This window comes from Paraphaeosphaeria sporulosa (assembly GCF_001642045.1).
Source record: "Paraphaeosphaeria sporulosa strain AP3s5-JAC2a unplaced genomic scaffold CC84scaffold_3, whole genome shotgun sequence".
Classification (NCBI taxonomy): domain Eukaryota; kingdom Fungi; phylum Ascomycota; class Dothideomycetes; order Pleosporales; family Didymosphaeriaceae; genus Paraphaeosphaeria; species Paraphaeosphaeria sporulosa.
In genome coordinates this window covers 2,231,395-2,253,414 of record NW_017253362.1, presented here as the reverse complement: position 1 = coordinate 2,253,414, position 22,020 = coordinate 2,231,395, and the positions used below count along the sequence as shown (strand labels likewise).

The following is a 22,020-nucleotide window of genomic DNA, read 5'->3' as shown; positions in this document are numbered from 1 at the left end:
CTGAGTATTCAGCATATGCCGACATGATGGATTCTCCGCCTATTTCTGTACCTGCATGAACACCATCAACACGGCAGCGTACGCTGCAGCTGCAGCAACCACTTCGGCAGGCCGGTTCACCGTAGCCACCGACCCGAGCGCCACGAAGACGCATATGAATCCGGTCATGACTGCCAACTTCTTTGCACTATCGTTCACGTACTCTAGCCACCAGAGTGGAGCTAGCAACATGACGAGCCCACCGAATATGATGCTAGTATTGGTGACGAGGTCGAATCGCGAATTCGATGAGATGGTCGTTCCAGATGATTTCTGGACGGCGTCGTTGCCATGCTTTGCGCGGAAAAAGCTGCTGCGGTGAAGCTGCGCGAATGACTCTAACCAGCGCCCTAGAGGAGGAAGCGTACGATGGTGGATTGAAGTCAGGTCATCGGTGTGTCTAAGGAAAGACGACTCTTCCGGATCGATCGCGCCCCGATCGAGCCAATTTTCCACGTTCTCGACGAGACGCTTGTCAGCGCGGGGCCGAGCGCGTACTTTGGCGTAGCCATCGATAAATTGATCTTTGCTGTCAGTAGAGCTTGTATTCTTGGGAACATGAAAGCACTTACTATAGTGGTGTAACAGCTGACTTAATTCTACCATGTGCGCGTGACGCTGCGTCATCCATTTCTCGTCCCATCTGAAGCTATCGTTTCGTAGATTGTCGGCCAGTTTCGACTTATGAACCATCTCGTCAAGCCTTCTGAGGTCATTCTCTACGCGTGTGATGCGATCTTGCATCCATAGTATCGTTCGGGAATTAAGGTCTCCGAACCGCCGGAAGAGAAAGAAGTCGTCCTCTGAAGCCATCCACGAACTGAAGGCTTTGTATCCTTCGTATTTCCACGCGGCCTTGCGTTTATCCTGCGACGTTGTCGTGAAAGTGGACGACGGAGATAGGGTCTGAAGGGGAATTGGGGGCGACGTGCTGGGCAGACTCGAGGAAGACGCGGTTACTGGGCCCGGAAGAGAGTGCGAAGAAGCGGGTCCGTGATTGTATGTCATTTTGAAGGACCATGATGTTTGCTGTTCCGTCCGATGCTCCCGTTGATTGCTCTTTAGCTGGAACCTGTTGGTGGTGCAGCAAGGCTGAGTCTGAGTTCGGGGCGCGATACACAAGGCTGTGGCACCGAAACACATGGTGCAGGGTGTCTTGTGACGAATGCACAAGGCTGTGCCCAGCTGAGGGAGCCTTCCACTTTCCGAACGCGTCGGGCCGCCCTCTCCTGTGCATTATTAAACGACCAATCCGAGATCCCGTCGTATCAGCCGAAAAGTTCGTGGCTTCCAGTACGGTCGCAGATTGGGCCTGAGGCAACTCAACATCTGTGAGGCAGCCGCTCGTGGGACTTGGTGCCATTGACTCAAGTTGCCTCGTTGAGGGCGAATGGCGCCATGTGGCCGAATATAACACAAACGGAGGCTGCAAACAATAATGAGCTTTCAGCCTGTGACTTCACCGGTTTCACGTCTTTAACACCATTCACTGCTGAGTACAGCCAACGCTGCGGATCCCGCCCTGTGTCTTGTCAGTTACTTGTTACAGCGCCTTTTGCCCCAAACTATCGTGGCGATGAACGGGAAGTGGAAGAAGGCTAAAGTCAAGGTCGAGGCTGTACAGGCGTTTGACTGTCTTGACAGGGGCGGTTCTCAAAAACCGGCCGCAGGGTATGATACTTCAGGTCGCCTTCCGCGACCCAGTGAAGGACCTCCTCCAGAAGCACAGCATCAGATTTCACCACACGGTCAAAGTACTTCGTATTACATTGGCCACCCGCAATCCAGCGCCCCGACTCCATATGTGGGCAACCCAACGCAGACTCCCGGGCCATTTCAATATACTTATCAGTCTCCACCGCCGCAGACTCTGCAATATACACCGCAATCATCTCCACCGCAACAGACGTCGTCTCCTGTAGCAGACTACAAGCATACGCCATATCATTCAACGTACGGTCCGCACCACAATTCAACAACATCATCGGGCTACAATGCAGGGGTACAAAGCTCCTCACCTCGAAGGGATAACTGCAACGGACTTATTCAGCCTTCTTGGGAGCAGAATCGCCAATTTGATACCAGCGATGTAGGCAGCCCGGTGAAGTGGAACGGTGCCGATACACCGTACGACGCGTACAACCAGCCCAGGACTGATCATTCGCAGCGGAGCAATACTGCATATGGAGGAGACTATCAACAGCATTGCGATCCAAGGCCAATGTTGCCCTATGGGAGCTCGATTGTACCGAATAAATATTATCACAACTGTTCAGATCATCTCAGCCAGTAAGCCTTAAATATACCTTGAATTAATCATGCACGATCCAGAACTGACTTGACAGATATGATGGAAATTGCGTCGTCTGCTACCCGGCATATTATCCGTCTTGAAGCAACTGCCATGCTGAATAACAAGCTTCAGACACAGGTAATCAGCCATGACGCAGCCACGTCCTTGACGGTGAGCGAGTGAGCAGCCTCAAAAGAGAGAAGCTCTTATTGCCAGCTCTGTCTTGATTCACGCCAGAATACGGCACTTCATCGGCTTCATCCCGACACGGGGCGTACGCCGTCCACTGTGGATAGGTTCGACAAAACACACGGACGTGAACACTACCACCAATAGTGCCCGTGGATGGGGAGCTTCAAGGTAGAAATCGGTAAGGTGAGGTGGTACACCTTTCCACCAAAGCCTAGGTTCTGATGCATCAATGTGGAAGAGTGCGCACGGTCAAGGGGTGGGTGGGAAGGATACGGGCGCAAAAAGAATCGCATACATGCTGTACACATGTCCAAGTCGTGCAGTAGAAGACCTCAACCCCACAGATAGTATGATAATGTTTTGAGGGTGTCGGCTGACGTTGCTTTGGTCCTTGTTGAAACGACGTGGTGATTCCTGGAGCGATCGAATGTGCGAGAGCGTCGGCGTTGAAGTTCGGAATGAAATCGCTCGCTCATTCCTCCTTAAGCCTAGGGCGGACCTGCTACATGGCTCCTCCGCGCCCCAGAAATGATTCGGACCTACGTGCAGATAACCCAGCGCTGCCCCTCATGCTGCCTCCGCGGATACAAACGCTTTCCACGCTCTCCAGTACGTGGTGTCGCCTGCCGCGCCCGATTGTCCTCACGCGCACCCAGTACGACACCTATTGAAACCCCGACTGGGTCGACAAGCTCATCGCAACCCCTCAATCCACCATAAGCTTCACACATCTCCCAGACTGTCCAGCATGTCGGAGTTCGCACAGTATACCGCCAATGGTACCAAGCCAACCTCTAACAACGGTCCTACGCAAGGGGAGATAGCCTGGGGCTCGCAGAAGAACCCAGCCGCTTACGACTTTCGCTCCGACGTTCACACTACGCCGACAGCCGCGATGCTGAATGCGATCGCGCAATGCTCGCTCCTCGACGATGTCACGATGGAAGACCCTACAACACTGTCCTTGGAACGCTTCATTGCGGATCTCACAGGCAAGGAAGACGCGCTGCTTGTGTTGTCGGGCACCATGGGCAACCAGGTCGCGCTTCGATCACACCTTACCGCACCGCCGCAAGCGGTACTGTGCGATCGGAGGTGCCACGTCATACAATATGAGGCTGGAGGTGTAGCAAGCTTGAGTCAGGCCCTGGTCCAGCCCATTGATGCAAAGAACAAAAAGTACATCACGCTTGAAGAGGTTCAGCGCCACGCGGTTATTTCAGACGACGTCCACGCGTGCCCTACACGCGTCATCTCACTCGAGAATACCCTGAATGGCACGATCATGCCGCTCGACGAGGTCCGTCGCATATCTGCGTTTGCGCGCGAGAACGACATCATAATGCACTTGGATGGTGCACGGCTATGGGAGGCTGTCGCGGCCGGCGCAGGAACACTCAAGGAGTTTTGCGCTGAGTTCGACAGCGCGAGTCTTTGCTTTAGCAAAGGTCTCGGTTCACCAATTGGCAGCATCATCGTTGGCACCAAAGCATTCATCAAGCGCTCGCGCTGGATCCGCAAGTCCATCGGAGGTGGTCTGCGTCAAGCTGGTGTGGTAGCAGCACCCGCCCGTGTCGCTGTGGAGGAGACCTTCCTCGGTGGTAAGCTTACCAAATCGCACGAGAACGCCAAGACGATCGAGCAGCTGTGGACAGATCTGGGCGGTAAGATTTCATATCCTGTCGATACAAACATGGTCTGGCTCGATCTCGAAGGCAGTGGCATAGAGTTGAACCGCTTCATCGAATTGGGTGAACAGTACGGCGTCGTCGTAAGGGCTGGCAGACTTGTAGTGCACTACCAAATCGGAGAAGATGCCATCCGACGATTGGGCCAACTTTTCGCCGACGCGCTCAATGGCGAAGCAGGTGATCTGAAGACAGGCAAGGTCAAGCATGACCCTGAAAAGCTGAAGTTAAAGGGTAAAGGTGTTGAGTAATTGTGTACGTACAAACTCTCGCTAGGGCTCGACAACCGCAAAGCTCGCGCAGAACGCCTTCATAATACAAGGATTCAAGTGGTTCCAGTATTCAATGTAGGCTTGGACAAAATTACTCCTCAATAATCACCCTGTTTATTCAGCGGTGAACTTGTGCGTCAGAGGTGAGCATCCACGACCGCGGCCCTGGTTTGAGGATCTTCCATGCCCTGGGCTGAAAGGCAGGGGTGTACCATGCACATAAGATATACGTACATCCACGAAGGACGCATCGTACGTCATCTTCAAAAGACGAGTGACAGCGTGCGCCCTATTCGCTCTAGATACTTGCCACTAACGCCGATACCCCTAATTGTGCGAGCTAGCCTTGTTGGCGGAAATTCTGCTCGATACAACTGTGTAGGCACATATCCTTGCGATGATGTGTGATATAGGCTGGAGCTCACAATGACGTGACATATGACAGATACCAGCTATAGGCGCAGAAGGCAAATTGCCATGGAGTGGATCACACCTCGAACGGGGTTTTAGACCAACATCACACGGCTACCACAGACTGAATTGTCAATTACGCATACAACTAACGAAGCATGCACACCACTTGTCGTCCACTGCAACCCACAAATCGAGGAGAGCATCAGGAAGAACTGATTGTACACTGCCTTGGTACATCCCATCGTTCTGGAGAGATAGACGGGAAGCCACTTGTTCTCTCTGGAAATGGAGAGGTGAATCCAATCCACCCTATGCATCACATGCAGCTGACTTTCACAGATATGTATTGAAACAGGAGATATCGGACACCGCGTCGCGCCTCACTTCCTCCCAGATTCAGGCAAGCCATTAGAGTGGCTCGCAACATCCACAACAGCAGACGTCGCACCTATCCAAGATTGGGTCCCCACGTTGAACTGGGTGTATCTGGATGCACACTCATATCAGCTCAAATACGGCGTGCACGAGGACAGTGAGTGCAATCTTGCGGGACCGTTTGATTGCATACCGCAAAATCAACACCTCACATTTCAAGACTGGGAGGGCTTTCGTGCTGTGGAGATCCAAACCAACAAATGGACTATTTATTTCGACGCGGACGATGATGGCTTGAAGGACAAGGTGCCACCGGAAGCAGCGCTTGTGGAGATTGAGCTTGAGAGACGTGGGGCAGAATCTGTTCCTGCTACGCTACCGCAGGCTGGACTATTCATAGCCGACGTTGAGGAAATGTACAACGACTTTGAAGAAGGAAGTACATTGTCATCTTGCGATGAAACAGGACAGGAGCATGTAGTTGGTACGGCAGTACGCATAATGTGCACACGAATCGAAAGGACCGAAAGACATGTCAAAGAAGAGGTACGTTTCCTACGGTCAGGTCATGTGCTCTCACTGATGGATGCCTGCATATCCAGTTCTTACTCACCATACCCGGTCCATCAATGGGGGACGACGGAGTTGACAGGCTTCCAATAGCGACCAGAGTACTGGGAAGTTGGTCCGATGATTCCTTCGAAACAGAAGCTACAGAGGATTTCTACTCCGAGAATATCGGGCATATCTCCAAGCCTTACCTTCCTCCGCTATGGGAGGAAGGTTTCATCGAAAGTCCGACGCCCAGTCCGCAGGACATTGACAGACTCAAAGCAGATGTTATCGCGATGTTAGGACCGATGCCAAATAACTCCAGGACACCTGGATTTTCATCCAGTGACGCTTCGATTAACACATCCTTCGCTGCGACGCGTAAAACACACGCCTCTTCATCTCCCGGTGTAACATCAAAGCCTCTTCCTCCACTTCCAAATGAATGCGTATCAAGAAGTAATTCAACACGAATTTCAGAGACAACCGAACCAATACAGCGTAATGCCAAAGATAGGCAAGACAGTGTCAGCACTCTAGTCCAGTCTTCTACAATCTATCCAGGGTTGCCGCATTCGAACTTGTCGTTCCGAGCACCACTCAAGACTATCACCCACCGGCCGTCGAGGATAAGTCTCAACGCCGATGATCTGGCGGCCATTGAAGAGCTTTCACGCTCGCTAGACTTTTGCGATCATCCCATCCTCTCCCTCAGTGCATATACCCATGTGTGGCCCGAGACGCACAAAGAACCTCACTTGAAAAGGTTATTAGAAAGAATGAATGGAAGCAACAAAAGAATGCTCCGAGGAGTCAAGAAAACGGGACCTCGAATATTCCGAACCAAAATTCTGAAGTTCGTGGCGTCATCCAGGAGCCAAGAAGGAGGCGAAACTGCGAGTAGGGAGAAAAGACATAGCACTTGAAATGAGCGTGTTCATCTACGACTTTGGTCTCTCACATAGACATCCAGGATCTCTTGGATTGATGCTGACGTTGATCACTATAACTTTCATCCATTGCCGAGATCTAGCGACATGAAGTCCGACGACGATGAGCAAGTGCCAAATCTCCGCTAAGTAGTCTTCGGCGTGAATTGCCACCAATTAAAGTTGAAAAGGTTACCCGATCCGCCCTTGAACACCATGAAAATGTCATGTACCCCCGAGGCCCCACTGACCGGACACTGTACTGTTGTCCATGTCTGCCAACCTCCTGTCACAGCGACCGTGCAAGTGGCTAGCAAAGTACCATCTTTCTTGTCTGCGCGCACCTCGAGGGTCCCGCCGCTGCCACCGGAAGAGACTCTGGCTGAAAAGCTGGATGCACCGCTTCCGAAGTCAACGCCTTTGACTTTGACGAAGTCGCCATTTTCAATGAAGCCCACATTCATGCCGCCCTCGCTACAAACTTCGACTTCGATTCCCGAAGATGCCGCCATGGTCTCTGCTTCGGTACGGTTGTATGGGTTCAGGTATTTCAGCTGCTTAGGGCCTCCAGTAGTCATTGGAATCTGAGGGATGCTGCCATTCGAGGTGTAAGTGAATTCTTCTACGGCTACGGAGCGGGTATACCCGCTGCCACCGGGGAGGGCGCCGTTGTGATAGAAGAAGTAATCTTTGCCGCCGTAGTTGATTAGGCCCGGGTGGTTCGTGAAGCTGGCGCCTTGACTTGGCATGATGACGCCTCGATAAGTCCACGGTCCTGTCGCACTGGTGCCTGTGGAGTAGCGGATATCCTCAGAGCAGCAGTTGGCTGCATAAACCATGTACCACAGGTTCTGTCGTTTGTAGATCCACGGACCTTCCTCAAACGTGGTGGGCCGTCCTTGTACGCCGGTGCGAGAGCCAAACCCTGCGGGTGTGAGGTTCACCTTGTTGATACCGCCCTTGTAAGATAACATGTCCTCGTTCAGCAGGACGTACTGTAGGTCTGGATTACCCCAATAAAGGTAAGCCTGGCCGTTGTCGTCGATGTAGACCGTCGGATCGATCTGCCCGTTCTCGACAAGCGGCTTTCCGAGCGCGTCCTTGTACGGTCCCTCTATGTTATCGCTGATGCCGACACCAATAGCCATACCCCCAGTGTTCTTGTTCCGAATTGGCACGTAGTAATAGAATTTGTTGTTGCGATTGATGACTTGACCTGCCCACGCGTTTTTATCCGCCCAGCTGAATGTGGACAGACTTGCAGGCGAACCGTGATGCTGCCAATTTGCCATGTCGACCGTGGAAAATAGGAGCCAGTTGCGCATGTCGTAAGTTGTAGACTTGTCTTCATCATGTCCTGTGAAAAGGTAAAGTCTGTCTTTGTAGATGACGGGAGCCGGATCAGCCGTGTACTCGGTTTGTACAATTGGGTTGTCCGCATTTGCCGATCCAATTAGGAACAGAAATAGAGCTAGTAAAAACAGTCCATGACGGGCGACCAATTGGATTCTGGTTGCCATTGTGAACCGACTTTTGACGGCAAAGAACTTATCGTTTCTTAAACAAGTCGAGATATCGTAAGATGGGTAGCAGGTTCAAGATTATATCCTAGGAGTACAAACGCACTATCATGGGTTGCGTACATTACGAGCCGGTGGCTGATATGTTTGATTCATTTTTCCATTTAATGTACGAGATGCACATGCGGGCAAGGACTTAAAGACCAGATCCAGCAACACCGTAATAAAGGGACTTTGGCCTTTCACTAGCTGTGCAATACTATGAAACATGATGAGGACCGTAGATTCGTGCACAGAATCTTGAAGTAAAGTGCAGGCAACGCATCTTACACATGAGCTGCTGTGAACACGTCCAGACGATGCAGCCGAGCAGCAACATCAGTTGTACCTGCTCGCTTTCTTTGGGATCATCGTGCACCCAAATATGATCAATGCTTAATCTCTTCACCTGCCGGTTTGTCCGCTGAAGCATTAGATCAATTGACTCGTTTACTATCCCGATCGTTCATTCAGAAGAAGCCTTAGCCTGATCTAAAGCCGGTTGATGGTCGAGCCTACCCTTCTACAATAGGTGGAAGTAACGTTAAGCTCGTTTTTGGCCAAATGTTTGCCGCCACTAGAAGCGGGGCTTTCGCGGGTCTCCAGTCTAGCGAGGCGTCCTGGACTTTTTCAAGCTCTCCGGCGCATTTATCTTGTCTCGATCCGGTCTAGAGTAATTGAAACCACCACACACCTTCGACATCGCGAGGAAATAATGTAAGCTCGCTGAAATATCCCCATTGAGACTCGTACCGCCCAGCCAGAAGCATGTAACTGCAGAATAGTGAACGCTTGTGCTTGATACAATAGTAGCCCATCATAGCGGTAGATGTATCCTCAAGATATACCATCCTACAGAAGGAAACTCCAGGTGATGCATAGCTCAGTATCAATGTGAATTGAACAAACATTCAGCTTAGCAAATATTAATGTCAGCATATGTTGAGGAAATGTACCGATCGAAAAGCTCCGTTCGGTTAAAAGCAAGGAAGTGTATCCTCCGTCTATAAAGATCGGCGCGAATGTCGATGCGGGGTAATTTTCCTACACCGGATCCGGCATAATATAGAAGCTGCATTTTGAGAAGTGGGTATTTCGTGCAGATTTCTACAGAACCTCTTCTTGGTTCGCACTTCAGCCTGGCGCGATTAGTGAATGAATCGGGATTACTGGCAGGACTGCCCTTCATTCTTTATCCACATATATCTCCATTCTCATTACCCGCACCATTCACAGCGACCCTTGCCCCCGGGTCGTCTCTGCATTACTCCTGAGGTAGCGCCACAACATGGAGCGATTTCATTCTCCACCGTGAAGTGAGCAATGCTAGTCAACGGCCTCTCCGACTCCTTCTATTCTCAAGGCCTTTCCGACATTGGGAAGGATAGTGGAATAGGAAACATTCAAATTGTTGTCACATCGCGAAGACGTTTTCCGTCTAGTTAGATACATATGGAATCGCTGAACGGGAGAGGATTATTCCACTCATGCCATATGATGTTCATAACGTTCCTCAGCTTTAGAAATGCAATGTCACTAAAATTATATCTACGAGAGAAATCTTCGATACAGTGTATTAAACGTTTCGCGACAATGACATATTGAGAATAGGTGGCCATACACTACTGTTTATCCTCGTAATGAACACCATACTAATTCAAGCCTAGTTTGCATTGACTAGATTTGTATAGCATTTGACATCGTCCATACCAGGAATCACCGCGGCGATACCGTCGAAACCTGAGCCCAAGCCAACATGATCTCAACGGATATGGATCGCGATGTAGAACATATCATTTGGAACCGTGCTCATCCTCACTTCTATCCCCTTGGCTGCGAAGTGCTCCGGTACATAGATTTCCATGACGATTCACCCATTGGTGGGCACCATGTCTTGTACATCATTCATCTGGCATTTCTTTCGGGCCGTCAAAAGCACGCATTTCGTTGCTATGTGATAACATTATAGGTGCTCTCGTCAGTTAGAGGACTTGCCTGACGCAGTCGGGAGAAATATGCGATATGTCGACGATAATATTCCTATCACTCTGATAATTCAGGTGTTCGACTCGATGGGACTTGTTAGCGAACCTAGGCGATTCATCATCTCTTTGATTGCCGAGCAACCGAGCTTCGATTGACCACCGTGCACAGGTCCGGATTTTGATGTCGATGATTCGAACGCGTGTCCAACAGTCTCTACGTATGGGTACATGGGTTGGATGTGCAGATCTTGGATACGTATTGTCCGGTATTGGCCATATGCCATTGCACCACGTCATTTCGTCTTGGTGCAACGTCAGGGATTCTCGTAACACCAGGACGAGCGTTGTGGAATGGTCTTCTGCCGAGTGGTCGCCTTCTGCGAAAATCTACTCAAACATCAGAATATCGCGAGAGCTTGTGTTTCCGGGATACTCGAGGTTTCTGTATGACGCGCATAGCCAGTGTCATGGACTGGCGATGTTTTAGTAAGGGATGGTAGGTATGTTGAGCTTGCGGTAGTGTTGTGACATTTTTCCCCAGGACGTATTTCCCATTGGCGTGCAGGTAAAGGGTCCAGATTCGTGTCACGTCTGCCAGACCGGATGACGTCACAATTCTAGCGCCAAGTCCTGGCTCGTTTCCCTCGCCGTCGGTTCCCCACGGGAAACATCTGCGCCAATCATGTAGATGGAAACGGCCTCGATCTCGTGCGCCGCGGGAAAATACACTCTCTATAGTGAGCGCCGCGGCGAAGACAATGAGGGCACGATGGATACCAGAGGCGACTTGATTTCCGTCGGCCAAGTTACAAGATGCTGTCGATACAACTCAGATCTAAGGATAAAGCATTGCCTAACTCATATCGCGCTCACAATCAGAAACACACCTCATCCCTTCCACATTTTCCGTGGCAACATCCCCCAACATGATCGCGCCAAACAACACCTCAGACGCTTTCTTCGCGAAAGCTGAGAAGCATTTGATGTCGACAGGCGTTCCTATGTCCCCTGTCATCATCACCAAGGCCAAAGGGACTCGACTCTATGATGCCGAAGGCAGATCCATCCTTGACTTTACCAGCGGACAGATGAGCTCGCTGCTAGGCCATTCTCATCCTGAGATCGTCGAGACGGTCAAAAAATATGTTTCGGAGCTTGACCATCTCTTGAGCAATATGGTGACTCAGCCTGTTGTGGACCTTGCTGAGCGTCTTGGCCGGTTACTCCCTGCTCCTTTGGAAAAGTCCTTCTTCCTCAATACAGGTTCCGAATCCACTGAAGCAGCTATCAAGATGGCCAAGCTGTTTACTGGCAATTTCGAAATCGTCGCGTTCTCCGCAAGCTACCACGGTCTCACCCAAGGTTCCGGGGCCGCCACTTATTCTGCCGGGCGGAAGAATGCGGGCCCTACCATGCCCGGTTCGCTCGTGTTTCCCGCCCCCTATGCCTACCGTTCGCCATTCAGAAAAGCCGACGGCTCGTATGACTGGGAGACTGAGATGGATTTTGCATGGGCCATGATTGACAGACAGAGCGTTGGATCGCTTGCTGCATTCATCATGGAGCCCATCCTCTCAACTGGTGGTATTCTCGACCTTCCAAAAGGCTACCTCAAGCGTCTAAGCATTGAATGCAAGAACAGAGGTATGCTCATCATTATGGACGAAGCACAGACAGGTGTCGGTCGAACCGGCAAGATGTTTGCGTTCGAACATCACGGTATCGTGCCTGATATTCTCGCTTTATCGAAAACACTAGGCTGCGGTCTTCCTCTGGCATCTGTCAGCACAACTGTTGAGATCGAGAAGGGTTGCACCGATGCAGGCTTCCTTTGGCTTACGACACATCTTAACGACCCTCTTACTGCTGCTGTGGGTAACAAGGCGCTCGAGATCGTTGAGCGTGACAACGTGTGCCAGGCAGCGACTGAGCGGGGTCAACAATTAAGGAACGGTCTTCTCAAGCTTCAAGAGAAATACTGGGTTATTGGCGACGTCCGAGGTCTTGGCCTACTCCAGGGAATCGAGATCATCTCGGACCCAAATACCAAGGCGCCTGGAGCTGATATCGGTGCTGCAGTGTCAGACAAGGCTATGGCTCTTGGCTTGTCCTGCAACATTGTCAATCTCCCTGGCATGGGCGGGGTTTTCCGGCTAGCCCCTCCAGTCACTGTTACTGCAGAGGAGATTGATGAAGGACTTCAGATTCTAGATGAGGCATTCAACCATGTTTTGAGCTCACAGGGAAAGCTGAAATGGGAGAAAGAGGCTGCATGATTCTGTCTTCCAATCGTCCATGTTGCCTCAAACATTCCTAGGAAACCCGGCGAGTTCAAAATCTGATACCGATAGAATTAAACATCTTTTGAAACCGCGAAATTTTTTCTCATAGCTAGCCTTGTGAGTTGTACAGCCTAGCTGTTGATGAAAGTTATGACTGGCATCTTGGACTTAACTGTGTGGACGAGGATCGGAGAAAACCGTATTTCGGTACTAGCGCGTACCTAGCGCGACGATAAAGTGCCCTTGCAGTAAGCGATAACCGCATAGTCAACATCCGATCACTCCCAAAACCTGACAGCAAAAGATGGAAATGGAATACGGCCCTACCAAGTTTGACACTGAAGGACGGCCGTATCGATCTCATGCACAGCCAGCATGTCAGTCGTGTCGTAAGCGCAAGTCTCGTTGCAAGACGAGAGCTGCAAACGAGACTTGTGCAATGTGTCAAGTTCACGGCACCGAATGTATCTTCCCGCAGGTCGACAACAGAAAACCACGGAAGATCGCAGCAGCGTCCCGAAGAGTCACCGCCAGGTTCAATCGGTCGGAGATGTCGACTGGGAGACAAGGCGCTGGATCGGCACCAGCATCACCGCCCAGTCCAAGTCCGGCTTTTCGGGAATCAGCAGATCAGCCACTTGAACACTATACGAATCAGGACATTCAGCAAGATTCATGCATATTTAATGCACACGATGAACCGCAAGCCACATATACGAACCAGGAGGAATCGCCGGCGCATCTCATGGGCATTTTCGCGGAAGCTGGAGATCACAGTACGCACATTGTCAGTCCAGCAATTGCCGAGGACAACAGCGTTTTGAAAAGCTACCTCTCGAGCACACCGGATCTCAGAAACATGAGATTGATCCGTGCGATGTCTGACGTGCGGCCTCCGAACCCATCGGTAAGACCGGTCTTGTTCGACACGGTTCTGAGACGCCCACTAGGCGTGACGACTAACCAATCTCTGGCTTCAAGCAAGTGTGAGCTTATAGAAAAATTCATTGGACCACATGTGCAAGATCTGATTGATCTGTAAGTGGAGAAACCCCAGATACAAGGATCGTACCTGATATTTAGATATAGATTCTTCGAGCGTGCAAACGTCTGCTTTCCAATATTCGATGACATCTCATTCAACAACATATTTTCAACCCACAAGGAGAAGATTTCTTCCGCATTGTTGTGCAATTTATACGCCAACGCCCTTACATACTGGGACACATCACCCAGATTACAAGGAACGGTGAAACCAGACCACCGGTACATTTGGGTACAAGCTAATGAAGCTCTTAATTCTGAATTATTCTTGTCACCGGGAATTTCTGCGGTAATATCAATCATATTGAATGTTTCTGGTAGGCCAAGTACCTCCATCTTTGGGAACGGCGGAATGATCGGAATCGCCGTCGCTTTGTCCAATGCTCTCGGTCTTAACAGGGATCCATCCAACTGGAACATATCTCCCCCTGAAAAAGTGTTCAGAATTCGAATCTGGTGGCTCGTACTCGTACATGATAGATGGTAAGCTAAGTCATATATAGTGCATCGTCGAACTCTACTAACATATATCCATCGCAGGTGCAGTCTGGCCTACGGAACGCCCTTGCAGATCCATCGCGCACAGCACGATGTACCCATACCAACGGCTAAAGACATCTGCAGACCCGGATCCTCATCTATTCAGGCCGCTGCCGCTTCTATCTTCCTCGCCCTGGTCAGTCTGACCGAAATTCTGGGCCGCTACCTCGAACACGTCTACTGCTTCACGACGATAGATGCAACCGCAGCCAAGATGTCTGGGATGGACTTTGAGCTCCTGCTCACTGATTGGGAAGACTCACTCAGCGATGACGTTCGTCGTCTGGCCATTCGCGGCACGAGAATTGACGTTCCTGGGTCAGCGAATTTTCGTCTAGCATATCTCGCTGTCAAACTGCTGCTCAGAAGAATACAACTAGACGCGGAGAAAGATACCCCAGGCGGGGAGGCTACAACCTCTCACTACTACCTCCAAGCGCAACGAGTGGCGGAAGAAATTGTGCATTTGGTGCAAGAATTAGACGATTCGCAGTGCAGTGGCTTTTGGATCCCGGTAAATGCTTTCTCACTGACGTCCGCAACTATATTTCTGCTTCGAAGCGCTTTGCGCTCCAGAACCTCCATGGCGGATATGAGTCGCAACACCTCATTGAAGTTGGCTAGAGACATGATCAGCGCACTTCGCGCGCACCATCAGAACTCTGGGTGGGATCTAGCTGAACATTGCCTGACAAATTGCTCGGGGCTAGTTGACAGAATGGAGACCGCTGGCAACAGCGGATCGGCAACGCAACTACCCACTCTGGAAGACCTTTTTGTTGACATTAATACGCCCGAGTTAGATAATATCTTTACAGGGTTCGGGAACCATTTTGAACTCTAATTTTGCGCACGTGGTGTCACTCCCACGCCTACGAGTCCTGATTCAAGTAGATTCTCGGACATTCACCCAGCAAGGCTTTTCTTCTGTGATTGCTTGCTGAAATAGAAAATAATTGTATTATATCTTTGTATAGACTGACGCCTGCGACTGTAATGCGTACCAAAGTGCTTATCCATCATCAAAACCTTGACAACCACCGTCTACAATCTCTTTATCCAACCTCTACCCAATCTTCACAGCCCATGGCTATGTCGCGTGTCATCCTTACAGTCAGCTAACATGCAGTCAAAGGTGACCAGCAAGTTTGGTTTTGGCAGCAGTTTCAGATATATGACCCTGAGCTTCATGGTGAGCAGAACCATATGGTCTTCAACTGCCCCGATGCATATAATCCCATCTTTCATACAAAGCGAACGTGAAGCGGTCCAAGTTGTTTTATGTCTGGTCTCGCAATCCAGATCACCAGATTATGTCAACGCTTTGCTGACGTTCAATATGGACCTCCACGCGAGGAGGAGACATCTCCTGAATCTGCCGTTCACAAATCATGTAGAAAGGCTGTGAACAGTTCTTTTTTTTTTTTTTTTTTTTTTTTTTAGAAAATCGTCGCTGTGCTCTGGAGCTGCGATGAATAAAAGAGAACCCGGAAAGAACCAATTGAAGAATATTCCGTTGGCATTTGACGACTTTGTAGCCTTCAACTATCTAGTAGATGACAAAAATTATATTGCGGTCCTTGGGTCCACTGTCAGTCCTGAACCAAAGAATGGATTGCAATACTGCCTTTTCTTGACTTCCTGGTATGTTTGAAGCTTCGACGGCTGGTCAATTTCCTTGGCCTCGTGGTTCCTTATAAGGTGATCGATCGTTACAAAATCGGTGTAGAAATTGTTGCAGAAAGCTTGTAAGAGCATTGGGAGCACAAGAGAATCAGAGAATCAGTATGCCGGTGGAAAGAGAAGACATGCTTCATTTTCTGTAGAGCGCCAAGGACCCCGACACTGGCGAGCCGGCCTTTGGCTGAAAGAACCCTATGGCAGAAGCGAACCTCTTCGTCATGGTTGGATCGAGAGTAACGTCTATCACGATAAGTAGCTTGTTCTTCCACATTACGCATAATCGATGCGCCTATGTAAAGCTGATCAAAGAGATCAGAAACATGTTCACCAATCCCGACGATATGTTCATGGTCCCAAGTTGTGCACCGACTGCCATGCTACCACGCGCAACATCGACTGCGTTATCGTCAATGGTGCGTTCCGCAAGCGACAAGGCAAGCTGTGCGACGTTGAATGCACTGCACAGGAGCCCGGAGCCCAGCTGCTCGCCTCTTCCAGCCTGGCCCATCTCGTCTCTGATGGCAACCTCTCCTGGTCCCACGTGCTTGTCGCGCTGGAGCAGAGTCGGAATGACATAGCTCGTAAGATTGCACAGGCCGAAATTGCTGGCGCCAAAGGCCAAAAGGCCATCATCGAGGCTTTCGGTCTCGACGAGAGCGCCCTCGCAGATCTCGCTCCAGCAGCAGCTACCTAATTAGGCGCACTCACTCTTTTCTGCCCCTTACACCTGTACCATTGGCCGTGTATGCACCCTCTTCATGTCTGCCCTGCAGTTGCCCTGCAGCAGGGGTATCGAGCGCGCCGGTCCCTTCACATGGGTACGTATTATGTAGACTTGTTCTCCATAGGGAAACCTCTTTTAGTGTCCGTGTCATTCTTCACAAAAGCAATAGTGGCCCCCAAATGCTCGATTCCGCTCTCAGAAAGGAAGTTATTCCCTTGTCTGTTGTGGCGTAGATTCTGGATAGCGTGGCGGATGCATTCCTCCCATGTGCCTCCGGTTGTATCTGATGCTTGCGTCACACAATCGGCACCTATCTGCATGAAGTCGGTCCATCTTACCGTATTAGGCAACATGAACCACTCCTTACACAATAAACCTGCAAAATTATCTGCGGCTCACTTGCATTCCTCGAGCGGCAGGATTTGCCATCTACATTGCCTTGTGAATGCAATTTCTATATACCTCTTGCTCGATATGGCACATTTTTTGGCTTGCCCTCTTGAACATCACGTCTCGGGAATCGTGACCACAGAGTTTCGGATAGGCAAGGTACTATGTGCGGCAGAAGTAGTGGCTATATCACAGCTGTGTTTCCTGGCCCCCTAGCGTGCTTATACTTGGTCTATTACACCACTTGGTGAGAACTGCTCGCCTTTCGTCATCGCACAACACGACATGAAGCAAACAGTCTGCGACCGCTGCCACGGACAGAAGCTCAAGTGTGAGTTCGCCAATGGAGGCACCGGCGATAGCTGTAAGAGATGCACGAGAGCTGGAGCGAAGTGCACGTATCCCACCTACGAAGAATGCGTACCAAATCAAATCGAAGATCAAGGTCGACCCAATGCCGCACAGAACCAGATGACCAACGCGAGGGGGACGAATCGATCTGAATCTCTCCCTACACACCCACGGCTCAATTCGCATCGACACCGCTCATTCACAACGCTGGCTTCCCCGCGCCTAGACCGCGGTCCCAGTCAAGCCCAAATGTCCAGAAAAAGACTACGATCGAGCATGGAAGGGCTGGCGAGTTCGTATCCGTATCCTATGACAACGGCAAGCGAACAGTCGCTCGATGCGGCCCTCTCGCAGGAAGCTCTCGACCACGTAGCGACGGCCCCCGCCCACGACGTCCTCAACATTCCCTTTGACTTTACATGGTCCGACGTTGAAATCCTCCAACTCGACGGACTGGCTTCTGACTCATTACGGGAGGCCTACCCAGATGGATCCCCTCGATATATGCCTCACCTCCACGACAGAAGCGACGGACCTGTATCTGTAGCGGTAGTAGGAAGCTATGAAGGACTGTATTGATTCCTATGAGAGCTGATACATGAGATGGTTTTTATGCTCAAGCTTATCGGCCCGAGAGGCTTGTACGCCTCAGCAGCTGGCGTACACTCAATCAATCTCAAACGGCTCCAGTTCCGTCACACACCCTCACCTCGCAGTGAGTAGCGGAGAGGGGATACTAGAGAGCTATTTCCTTTCTATTCGGTCAAGACGAGCAGAGATATCCACAAGGTGTAGCTGTCTTAGAAACTCGGCATGTCTCTGTCGTCCGAGGACCTTGGTCATGCCGTCGGCCGGCATCGTAAAGGTGTCCACCTATTTGATATTTAGATGACCTGCCTGAACCTCCTGGCGTACCCATGACTAGTGGACATGAATATACTTGAGCTTGGTGATTAGCTTGTCGTCCTGTTGGGTAGTAATCCTGACTGTCTGCTGATTATCACACTAGAGTGTAGGGGTAGTATCCGTCTTATACGACACCCCCCTGAAGATCAAGCCCACTCTTCCATCTGTGATCCAGCTAGTGATAGAGCCAGTAGCTCTGCCTCAGTACTCCCTAGAATTACTGGCCCCTTCTCCTGCCATTTTGAATATAGGTCTCTAGGCCGCATCTCTCCTCCATTATTTAGTCGCAAAAGTGTCATCTTATCTTTCGTTGCGTCATAATCTTACTTGAGCACAGCCCTTCCTTGTCAGGTGCGTTGGAATGTTACATCCCAGGAAAGCGGCGTTAGTCCTCGCTACTTTGATTACCAGCCAATTGGACCGGAGCGGGATCCGGCATGCTATAGAACAACCAATCTTCAAACTCAATCACAATTGAATGTAACATCTCATAGGTGGAATGTGCAGGTTGAAATCGAGTGTGATAGGTACGCGAATCACTACCTCAAATGAACCGACTTATCTCAACTTTCAAATCAAATCTACGTTAGACCGAGTGAATTTGCACCTGAAAAACTCTTTATTCAACTTTTACCTTAACGCGAACGATGTGATTGTGCAGCTTTCAGCCAAGACATGGAGAAGGAAGCTGCGCAGCGAATGAATTAATGTATGCATGGAATGACACTGTGTAATCTTGTATTTGAGGTCCATGACGTTGCATGTCTTAGACACAGAGTAAGGGATTGTGCTACTAGTGATTGTCCCACCGCCTAGATGTGGCCAAGGTGGATGCCTTGAACCCAGATAGGTGCTACTTCAAAAAGAAACGGTAGCTACGTGTAGCGAGGATTTAGACTGTTATCTCATGGCTGGTGGAGGTACGTAGTACTGTTACGAAGAATGCCCAATTTTTGCAAAAGGGAGTAGGACTAATGTCTATTTAGTCCTTGTGGTGGGCAATGTGGTGGTGCTGAGGTTCTTGATGATCCTTGCACTTTGATCGCAAGATTAAACCCTACAATTACCGACCCAGAGCAGGCGATAGCTACCCACAGTATGGCAGGGCAATTAAACAAGAAGGGATCAGAACGGCCAGCATTTGGTAAGACACCCTCTTTCGACCAAACAACAATAGAAACAAGTTTCAACACCTCTACACGAGCCGGCCTCGAAGCCTGGATCTACTGGCAATATCGCCATAAGGCCTTTTACCAAGATGGCTCTTTTAAAGGCTTCGCCTGGCTTAGGAACTACCTATGTTCGCTTAATTCTGGACATTCAAAGACCCAAATTAAGCAAGCTTTGCAGCCGTAAGATCCTCGAGCAGGTATTGTACACCACTTATGTGCAGCAGACTTCTCAATCCCGATCACAAATACAGCTTGGCGCATACTGATCGGATCAGCCAGCTGATCAAAGAAGAGAAGGTGGAGAAATTGTCGACAGACGCGCACGCCTCGTCCTCACGATCACCCCCAATCAGCAAAGAGAACACCGATATGAGCTCGAGATCCTCAGTCCATTCTCTCGTGTCCTCGAAACTCGCCGCTATCAACTCTATAGATCCTGGAAGCGATGTGATCGATCTGCTAAGCTGGAAAATGAGTCGTGCGTACCGTTCGAATCGCCCAGATGTGGACAAGCATCGGACATTAGGCACCTGGGACTATCCTGATGATGAGATTTCATCATCTTTTTGCATTGATTCCGCCGGAATGACTTCGTTGCTCTTTGACGATTGCCAAGATGATGAAGCCGGAAAGAGACAGTTCGACGCCGCAAATGACAGGATTCAACACGCACCTTTAATAGACGCTAAGATCGTTTCTGATGGCTATGGCCCTCCGCAATATGGCTTGCTCGGATCGCACACTGAAGCCGAAGAGTCCAACTCTAAACTTTATTTGAATACCAACGTCCCGTTTTCCATGTTCATCTGCGGGGTCCAAGGGAGTGGTAAATCTCATACAACATCCTGCATCCTCGAAAACGCATTGATACCCTCTCGACATCTTGGGAAGCTCCAGAATCCTCTTTCTGCTTTGGTCTTCAGCTATGCTCAGTTCAGCGGTGATGGCTTCGGATTCACCATTAGCGAGGCCGCATTCTTAGCTTCATCTGATCAAAGGCTGCCTGGAGGAGCGCACGTAAAGAGGGTACATGTCCTAGTGTCGCCATCCAACTTCGTGCGGATATCGAAGCTCTACCGTCAATTACCCAACGTTCTCGTTACACCTTTCAAACTGATGCCACAGGATTTGGACATTGACACTATACTTACATTGATGAACGTCAGCGAATCGATTGAGACACCTCTCTACATGGCGCAAGTCACGCAGATACTTCGTGAGATGTCCACTGCAGGAGAACCATTCAATTACAAACTTTTCAAGCTGCAGCTTAAGAAAAAAGAGTTTAACTCAGCGCAAGCTAGCATGCTTCAACTGCGTTTGGACTTGCTTGAATCATTCCTCGAGTTGAACGCCAGCTGCGTAGAGCCTCATTTTCAATTTGGGGAGGTGACAATAATGGACATGTCCTGTCCATTTGTGGATGCGAACACGGCATGCATCCTTTTTCGGATTGGGCTGAAGCTGTACCTACAGTCGAAGGGTAATGGCAAAATGATTGTATTGGACGAAGCGCATAAGGTATGCAATCCTCATTCACTTTGATTTGTTCAGTTTCAAGGTTAACCTTTGGAAGTACATGGTGAACGTACCAGGGGCCAAGTCTCTGAATGAAACGCTTCTACAGACCATCCGCCTCCAGCGACACTATGGTGCACGCGTTGTCATCTCAACCCAGGAACCTACCCTTTTGACCGACCTCATCGCACTTTGCTCGATCACAGTGATCCACCGCTTCTCTAGCCCAGAGTGGCTGTCGGCGATTAGACGTCATATTCCTACTGCAACCGAGGATCGTGAAAGCCTAATGCGGAGAATCGAGAGCTTGACAACGGGGATGGCAATGATATACTCGCCAAATGCAGTATATGGCCGCCATGAAAGCGGAGAGCTTATCACAGGCACAAGCAAATTGATCAACATTAGCATCAGGAGGAGAATCACGTGCGACGGAGGACAGTCTGTACTAGCAGTCTAAGGCCAAGCTTTTTACAGCTAGAAAGATGCTTCCCCACCGCAACTATTGAAGACCACAGATTACGTGTTTGTCCTTAGATTGATTGAACCGGCGGGCCTATGGAAATGGTGCTAGTGGACCTAGGCTTCTCGGCTAGCTCATGTAGAGGTGTTGAAACTTGTTTCTATTATTGTTTAGTTACAAGAGGGTGTCTTACTAAGTGCTGGCCGTTCTAATCCCTTAGTGTTTAATTGCTCTGCCATACTGTGGGTAGCTATAGCTGGCTCTAAGTTAGTGACTGTAGGGTCTAATTTGTAGACCAGAATAGAAGGATTGTTAAGCACTCTATAACATTTCTCTGCGTAATCGCCAGTGAAAAGCACCTTTGGGGTAAGACCAAGTTTACGAGAACGCTACAGAACTATAATAACTTAAAGACTATGTTAAGGCATTTACAATCGGTACAAGCTTACATATAGACCACAGCCTACCTTAATGACATACCCCGTGTACATCTAGTGTAAGCCTCATAAAATATCCTATCCCGTCCAACTTCTTAGAATAGGAAAGGTGACGACATACAAATTCACCCTAATACTAAGGGTCCTTGAAATATACCATAGTGTGCTTCTTAAAGATATCCTTTTATGGAATATAGCTCATGCGCCTTTTA

The 22,020-nt window shown here is 49.8% G+C and overlaps 11 protein-coding genes across 11 annotated transcripts; 9 read left to right on the top strand and 2 right to left on the bottom strand.

Annotated features, from left to right (window-relative positions):
• Window positions 1-39: 39 nt before the first annotated feature.
• CC84DRAFT_1257474 (uncharacterized protein) lies at window positions 40-1,047 on the bottom strand (the record flags this gene model as incomplete). Its single annotated transcript, XM_018184737.1, has 2 exons — window positions 40-563; window positions 612-1,047. The coding sequence occupies 2 exons, from the start codon at window positions 1,045-1,047 to the stop codon at window positions 40-42; spliced, it is 960 nt and encodes a 319-aa protein (XP_018039031.1).
• A 499-nt stretch (window positions 1,048-1,546) lies between these two features.
• On the top strand, window positions 1,547-2,332 carry CC84DRAFT_1240028 (uncharacterized protein; the record flags this gene model as incomplete). The annotated part of the gene is made up of 1 exon (XM_018184003.1): window positions 1,547-2,332. The coding sequence occupies exon 1, from the start codon at window positions 1,616-1,618 to the stop codon at window positions 2,330-2,332; it is 717 nt and encodes a 238-aa protein (XP_018039030.1). The 5' UTR covers window positions 1,547-1,615.
• A 1,087-nt stretch (window positions 2,333-3,419) lies between these two features.
• On the top strand, window positions 3,420-4,463 carry CC84DRAFT_1085603 (uncharacterized protein; the record flags this gene model as incomplete). Its single annotated transcript, XM_018174108.1, has 1 exon — window positions 3,420-4,463. One exon carries the CDS (start codon window positions 3,420-3,422, stop codon window positions 4,461-4,463), a length of 1,044 nt encoding a protein of 347 aa, XP_018039029.1.
• Window positions 4,464-5,339: 876 nt separating this feature from the next.
• Window positions 5,340-5,624, top strand: CC84DRAFT_1044568 (uncharacterized protein; the record flags this gene model as incomplete). The annotated part of the gene is made up of 1 exon (XM_018173402.1): window positions 5,340-5,624. A coding segment is annotated over one exon (285 nt), but the record flags the coding sequence as incomplete, so codon positions are not given.
• Window positions 5,625-6,900: 1,276 nt separating this feature from the next.
• Window positions 6,901-8,274, bottom strand: CC84DRAFT_1086977 (Arabinanase/levansucrase/invertase; the record flags this gene model as incomplete). Its single annotated transcript, XM_018174181.1, has 1 exon — window positions 6,901-8,274. The coding sequence occupies one exon, from the start codon at window positions 8,272-8,274 to the stop codon at window positions 6,901-6,903; it is 1,374 nt and encodes a 457-aa protein (XP_018039027.1).
• A 2,107-nt stretch (window positions 8,275-10,381) lies between these two features.
• CC84DRAFT_584722 (uncharacterized protein) lies at window positions 10,382-10,857 on the top strand. Its single transcript, XM_018186777.1, has one exon. The coding sequence runs from the start codon at window positions 10,480-10,482 to the stop codon at window positions 10,783-10,785; it is 306 nt and encodes a 101-aa protein (XP_018039026.1). The 5' UTR covers window positions 10,382-10,479; the 3' UTR covers window positions 10,786-10,857.
• Window positions 10,858-11,042: 185 nt separating this feature from the next.
• CC84DRAFT_1162555 (PLP-dependent transferase) lies at window positions 11,043-12,625 on the top strand. Its single transcript, XM_018178022.1, has one exon. It carries the CDS (start codon window positions 11,225-11,227, stop codon window positions 12,572-12,574), a length of 1,350 nt encoding a protein of 449 aa, XP_018039025.1. The 5' UTR covers window positions 11,043-11,224; the 3' UTR covers window positions 12,575-12,625.
• A 234-nt stretch (window positions 12,626-12,859) lies between these two features.
• On the top strand, window positions 12,860-15,052 carry CC84DRAFT_1203972 (uncharacterized protein). The gene is made up of 3 exons (XM_018181870.1): window positions 12,860-13,618; window positions 13,670-14,107; window positions 14,165-15,052. Exons 1-3 carry the CDS (start codon window positions 12,885-12,887, stop codon window positions 15,006-15,008), a joined length of 2,016 nt encoding a protein of 671 aa, XP_018039024.1. The 5' UTR covers window positions 12,860-12,884; the 3' UTR covers window positions 15,009-15,052.
• A 989-nt stretch (window positions 15,053-16,041) lies between these two features.
• Window positions 16,042-16,541, top strand: CC84DRAFT_1174107 (uncharacterized protein; the record flags this gene model as incomplete). Its single annotated transcript, XM_018180075.1, has 2 exons — window positions 16,042-16,260; window positions 16,314-16,541. 2 exons carry the CDS (start codon window positions 16,042-16,044, stop codon window positions 16,539-16,541), a joined length of 447 nt encoding a protein of 148 aa, XP_018039023.1.
• A 705-nt stretch (window positions 16,542-17,246) lies between these two features.
• Window positions 17,247-17,992, top strand: CC84DRAFT_1240023 (uncharacterized protein; the record flags this gene model as incomplete). Its single annotated transcript, XM_018184002.1, has 1 exon — window positions 17,247-17,992. The coding sequence occupies one exon, from the start codon at window positions 17,247-17,249 to the stop codon at window positions 17,889-17,891; it is 645 nt and encodes a 214-aa protein (XP_018039022.1). The 3' UTR covers window positions 17,892-17,992.
• A 1,767-nt stretch (window positions 17,993-19,759) lies between these two features.
• On the top strand, window positions 19,760-21,368 carry CC84DRAFT_1086658 (uncharacterized protein; the record flags this gene model as incomplete). Its single annotated transcript, XM_018174171.1, has 2 exons — window positions 19,760-20,911; window positions 20,967-21,368. The coding sequence occupies 2 exons, from the start codon at window positions 19,760-19,762 to the stop codon at window positions 21,366-21,368; spliced, it is 1,554 nt and encodes a 517-aa protein (XP_018039021.1).
• Window positions 21,369-22,020: the final 652 nt, after the last annotated feature.

Bases quoted from the DNA above. Each gene is read 5' to 3' on its own strand.
- CC84DRAFT_1162555 (XM_018178022.1), top strand. From the start codon at position 11,225: ATGATCGCGCCAAACAACACCTCAGACGCTTTCTTCGCGAAAGCTGAG.
- CC84DRAFT_1203972 (XM_018181870.1), top strand. From the start codon at position 12,885: ATGGAAATGGAATACGGCCCTACCAAGTTTGACACTGAAGGACGGCCG. The intron at 13,619-13,669 runs GTAAGTGGAGAA...ATTTAGATATAG, and splicing joins GTGCAAGATCTGATTGATCT to ATTCTTCGAGCGTGCAAACG. The intron at 14,108-14,164 runs GTAAGCTAAGTC...TATCCATCGCAG, and splicing joins GTACTCGTACATGATAGATG to GTGCAGTCTGGCCTACGGAA.
- CC84DRAFT_584722 (XM_018186777.1), top strand. From the start codon at position 10,480: ATGTCGATGATTCGAACGCGTGTCCAACAGTCTCTACGTATGGGTACA.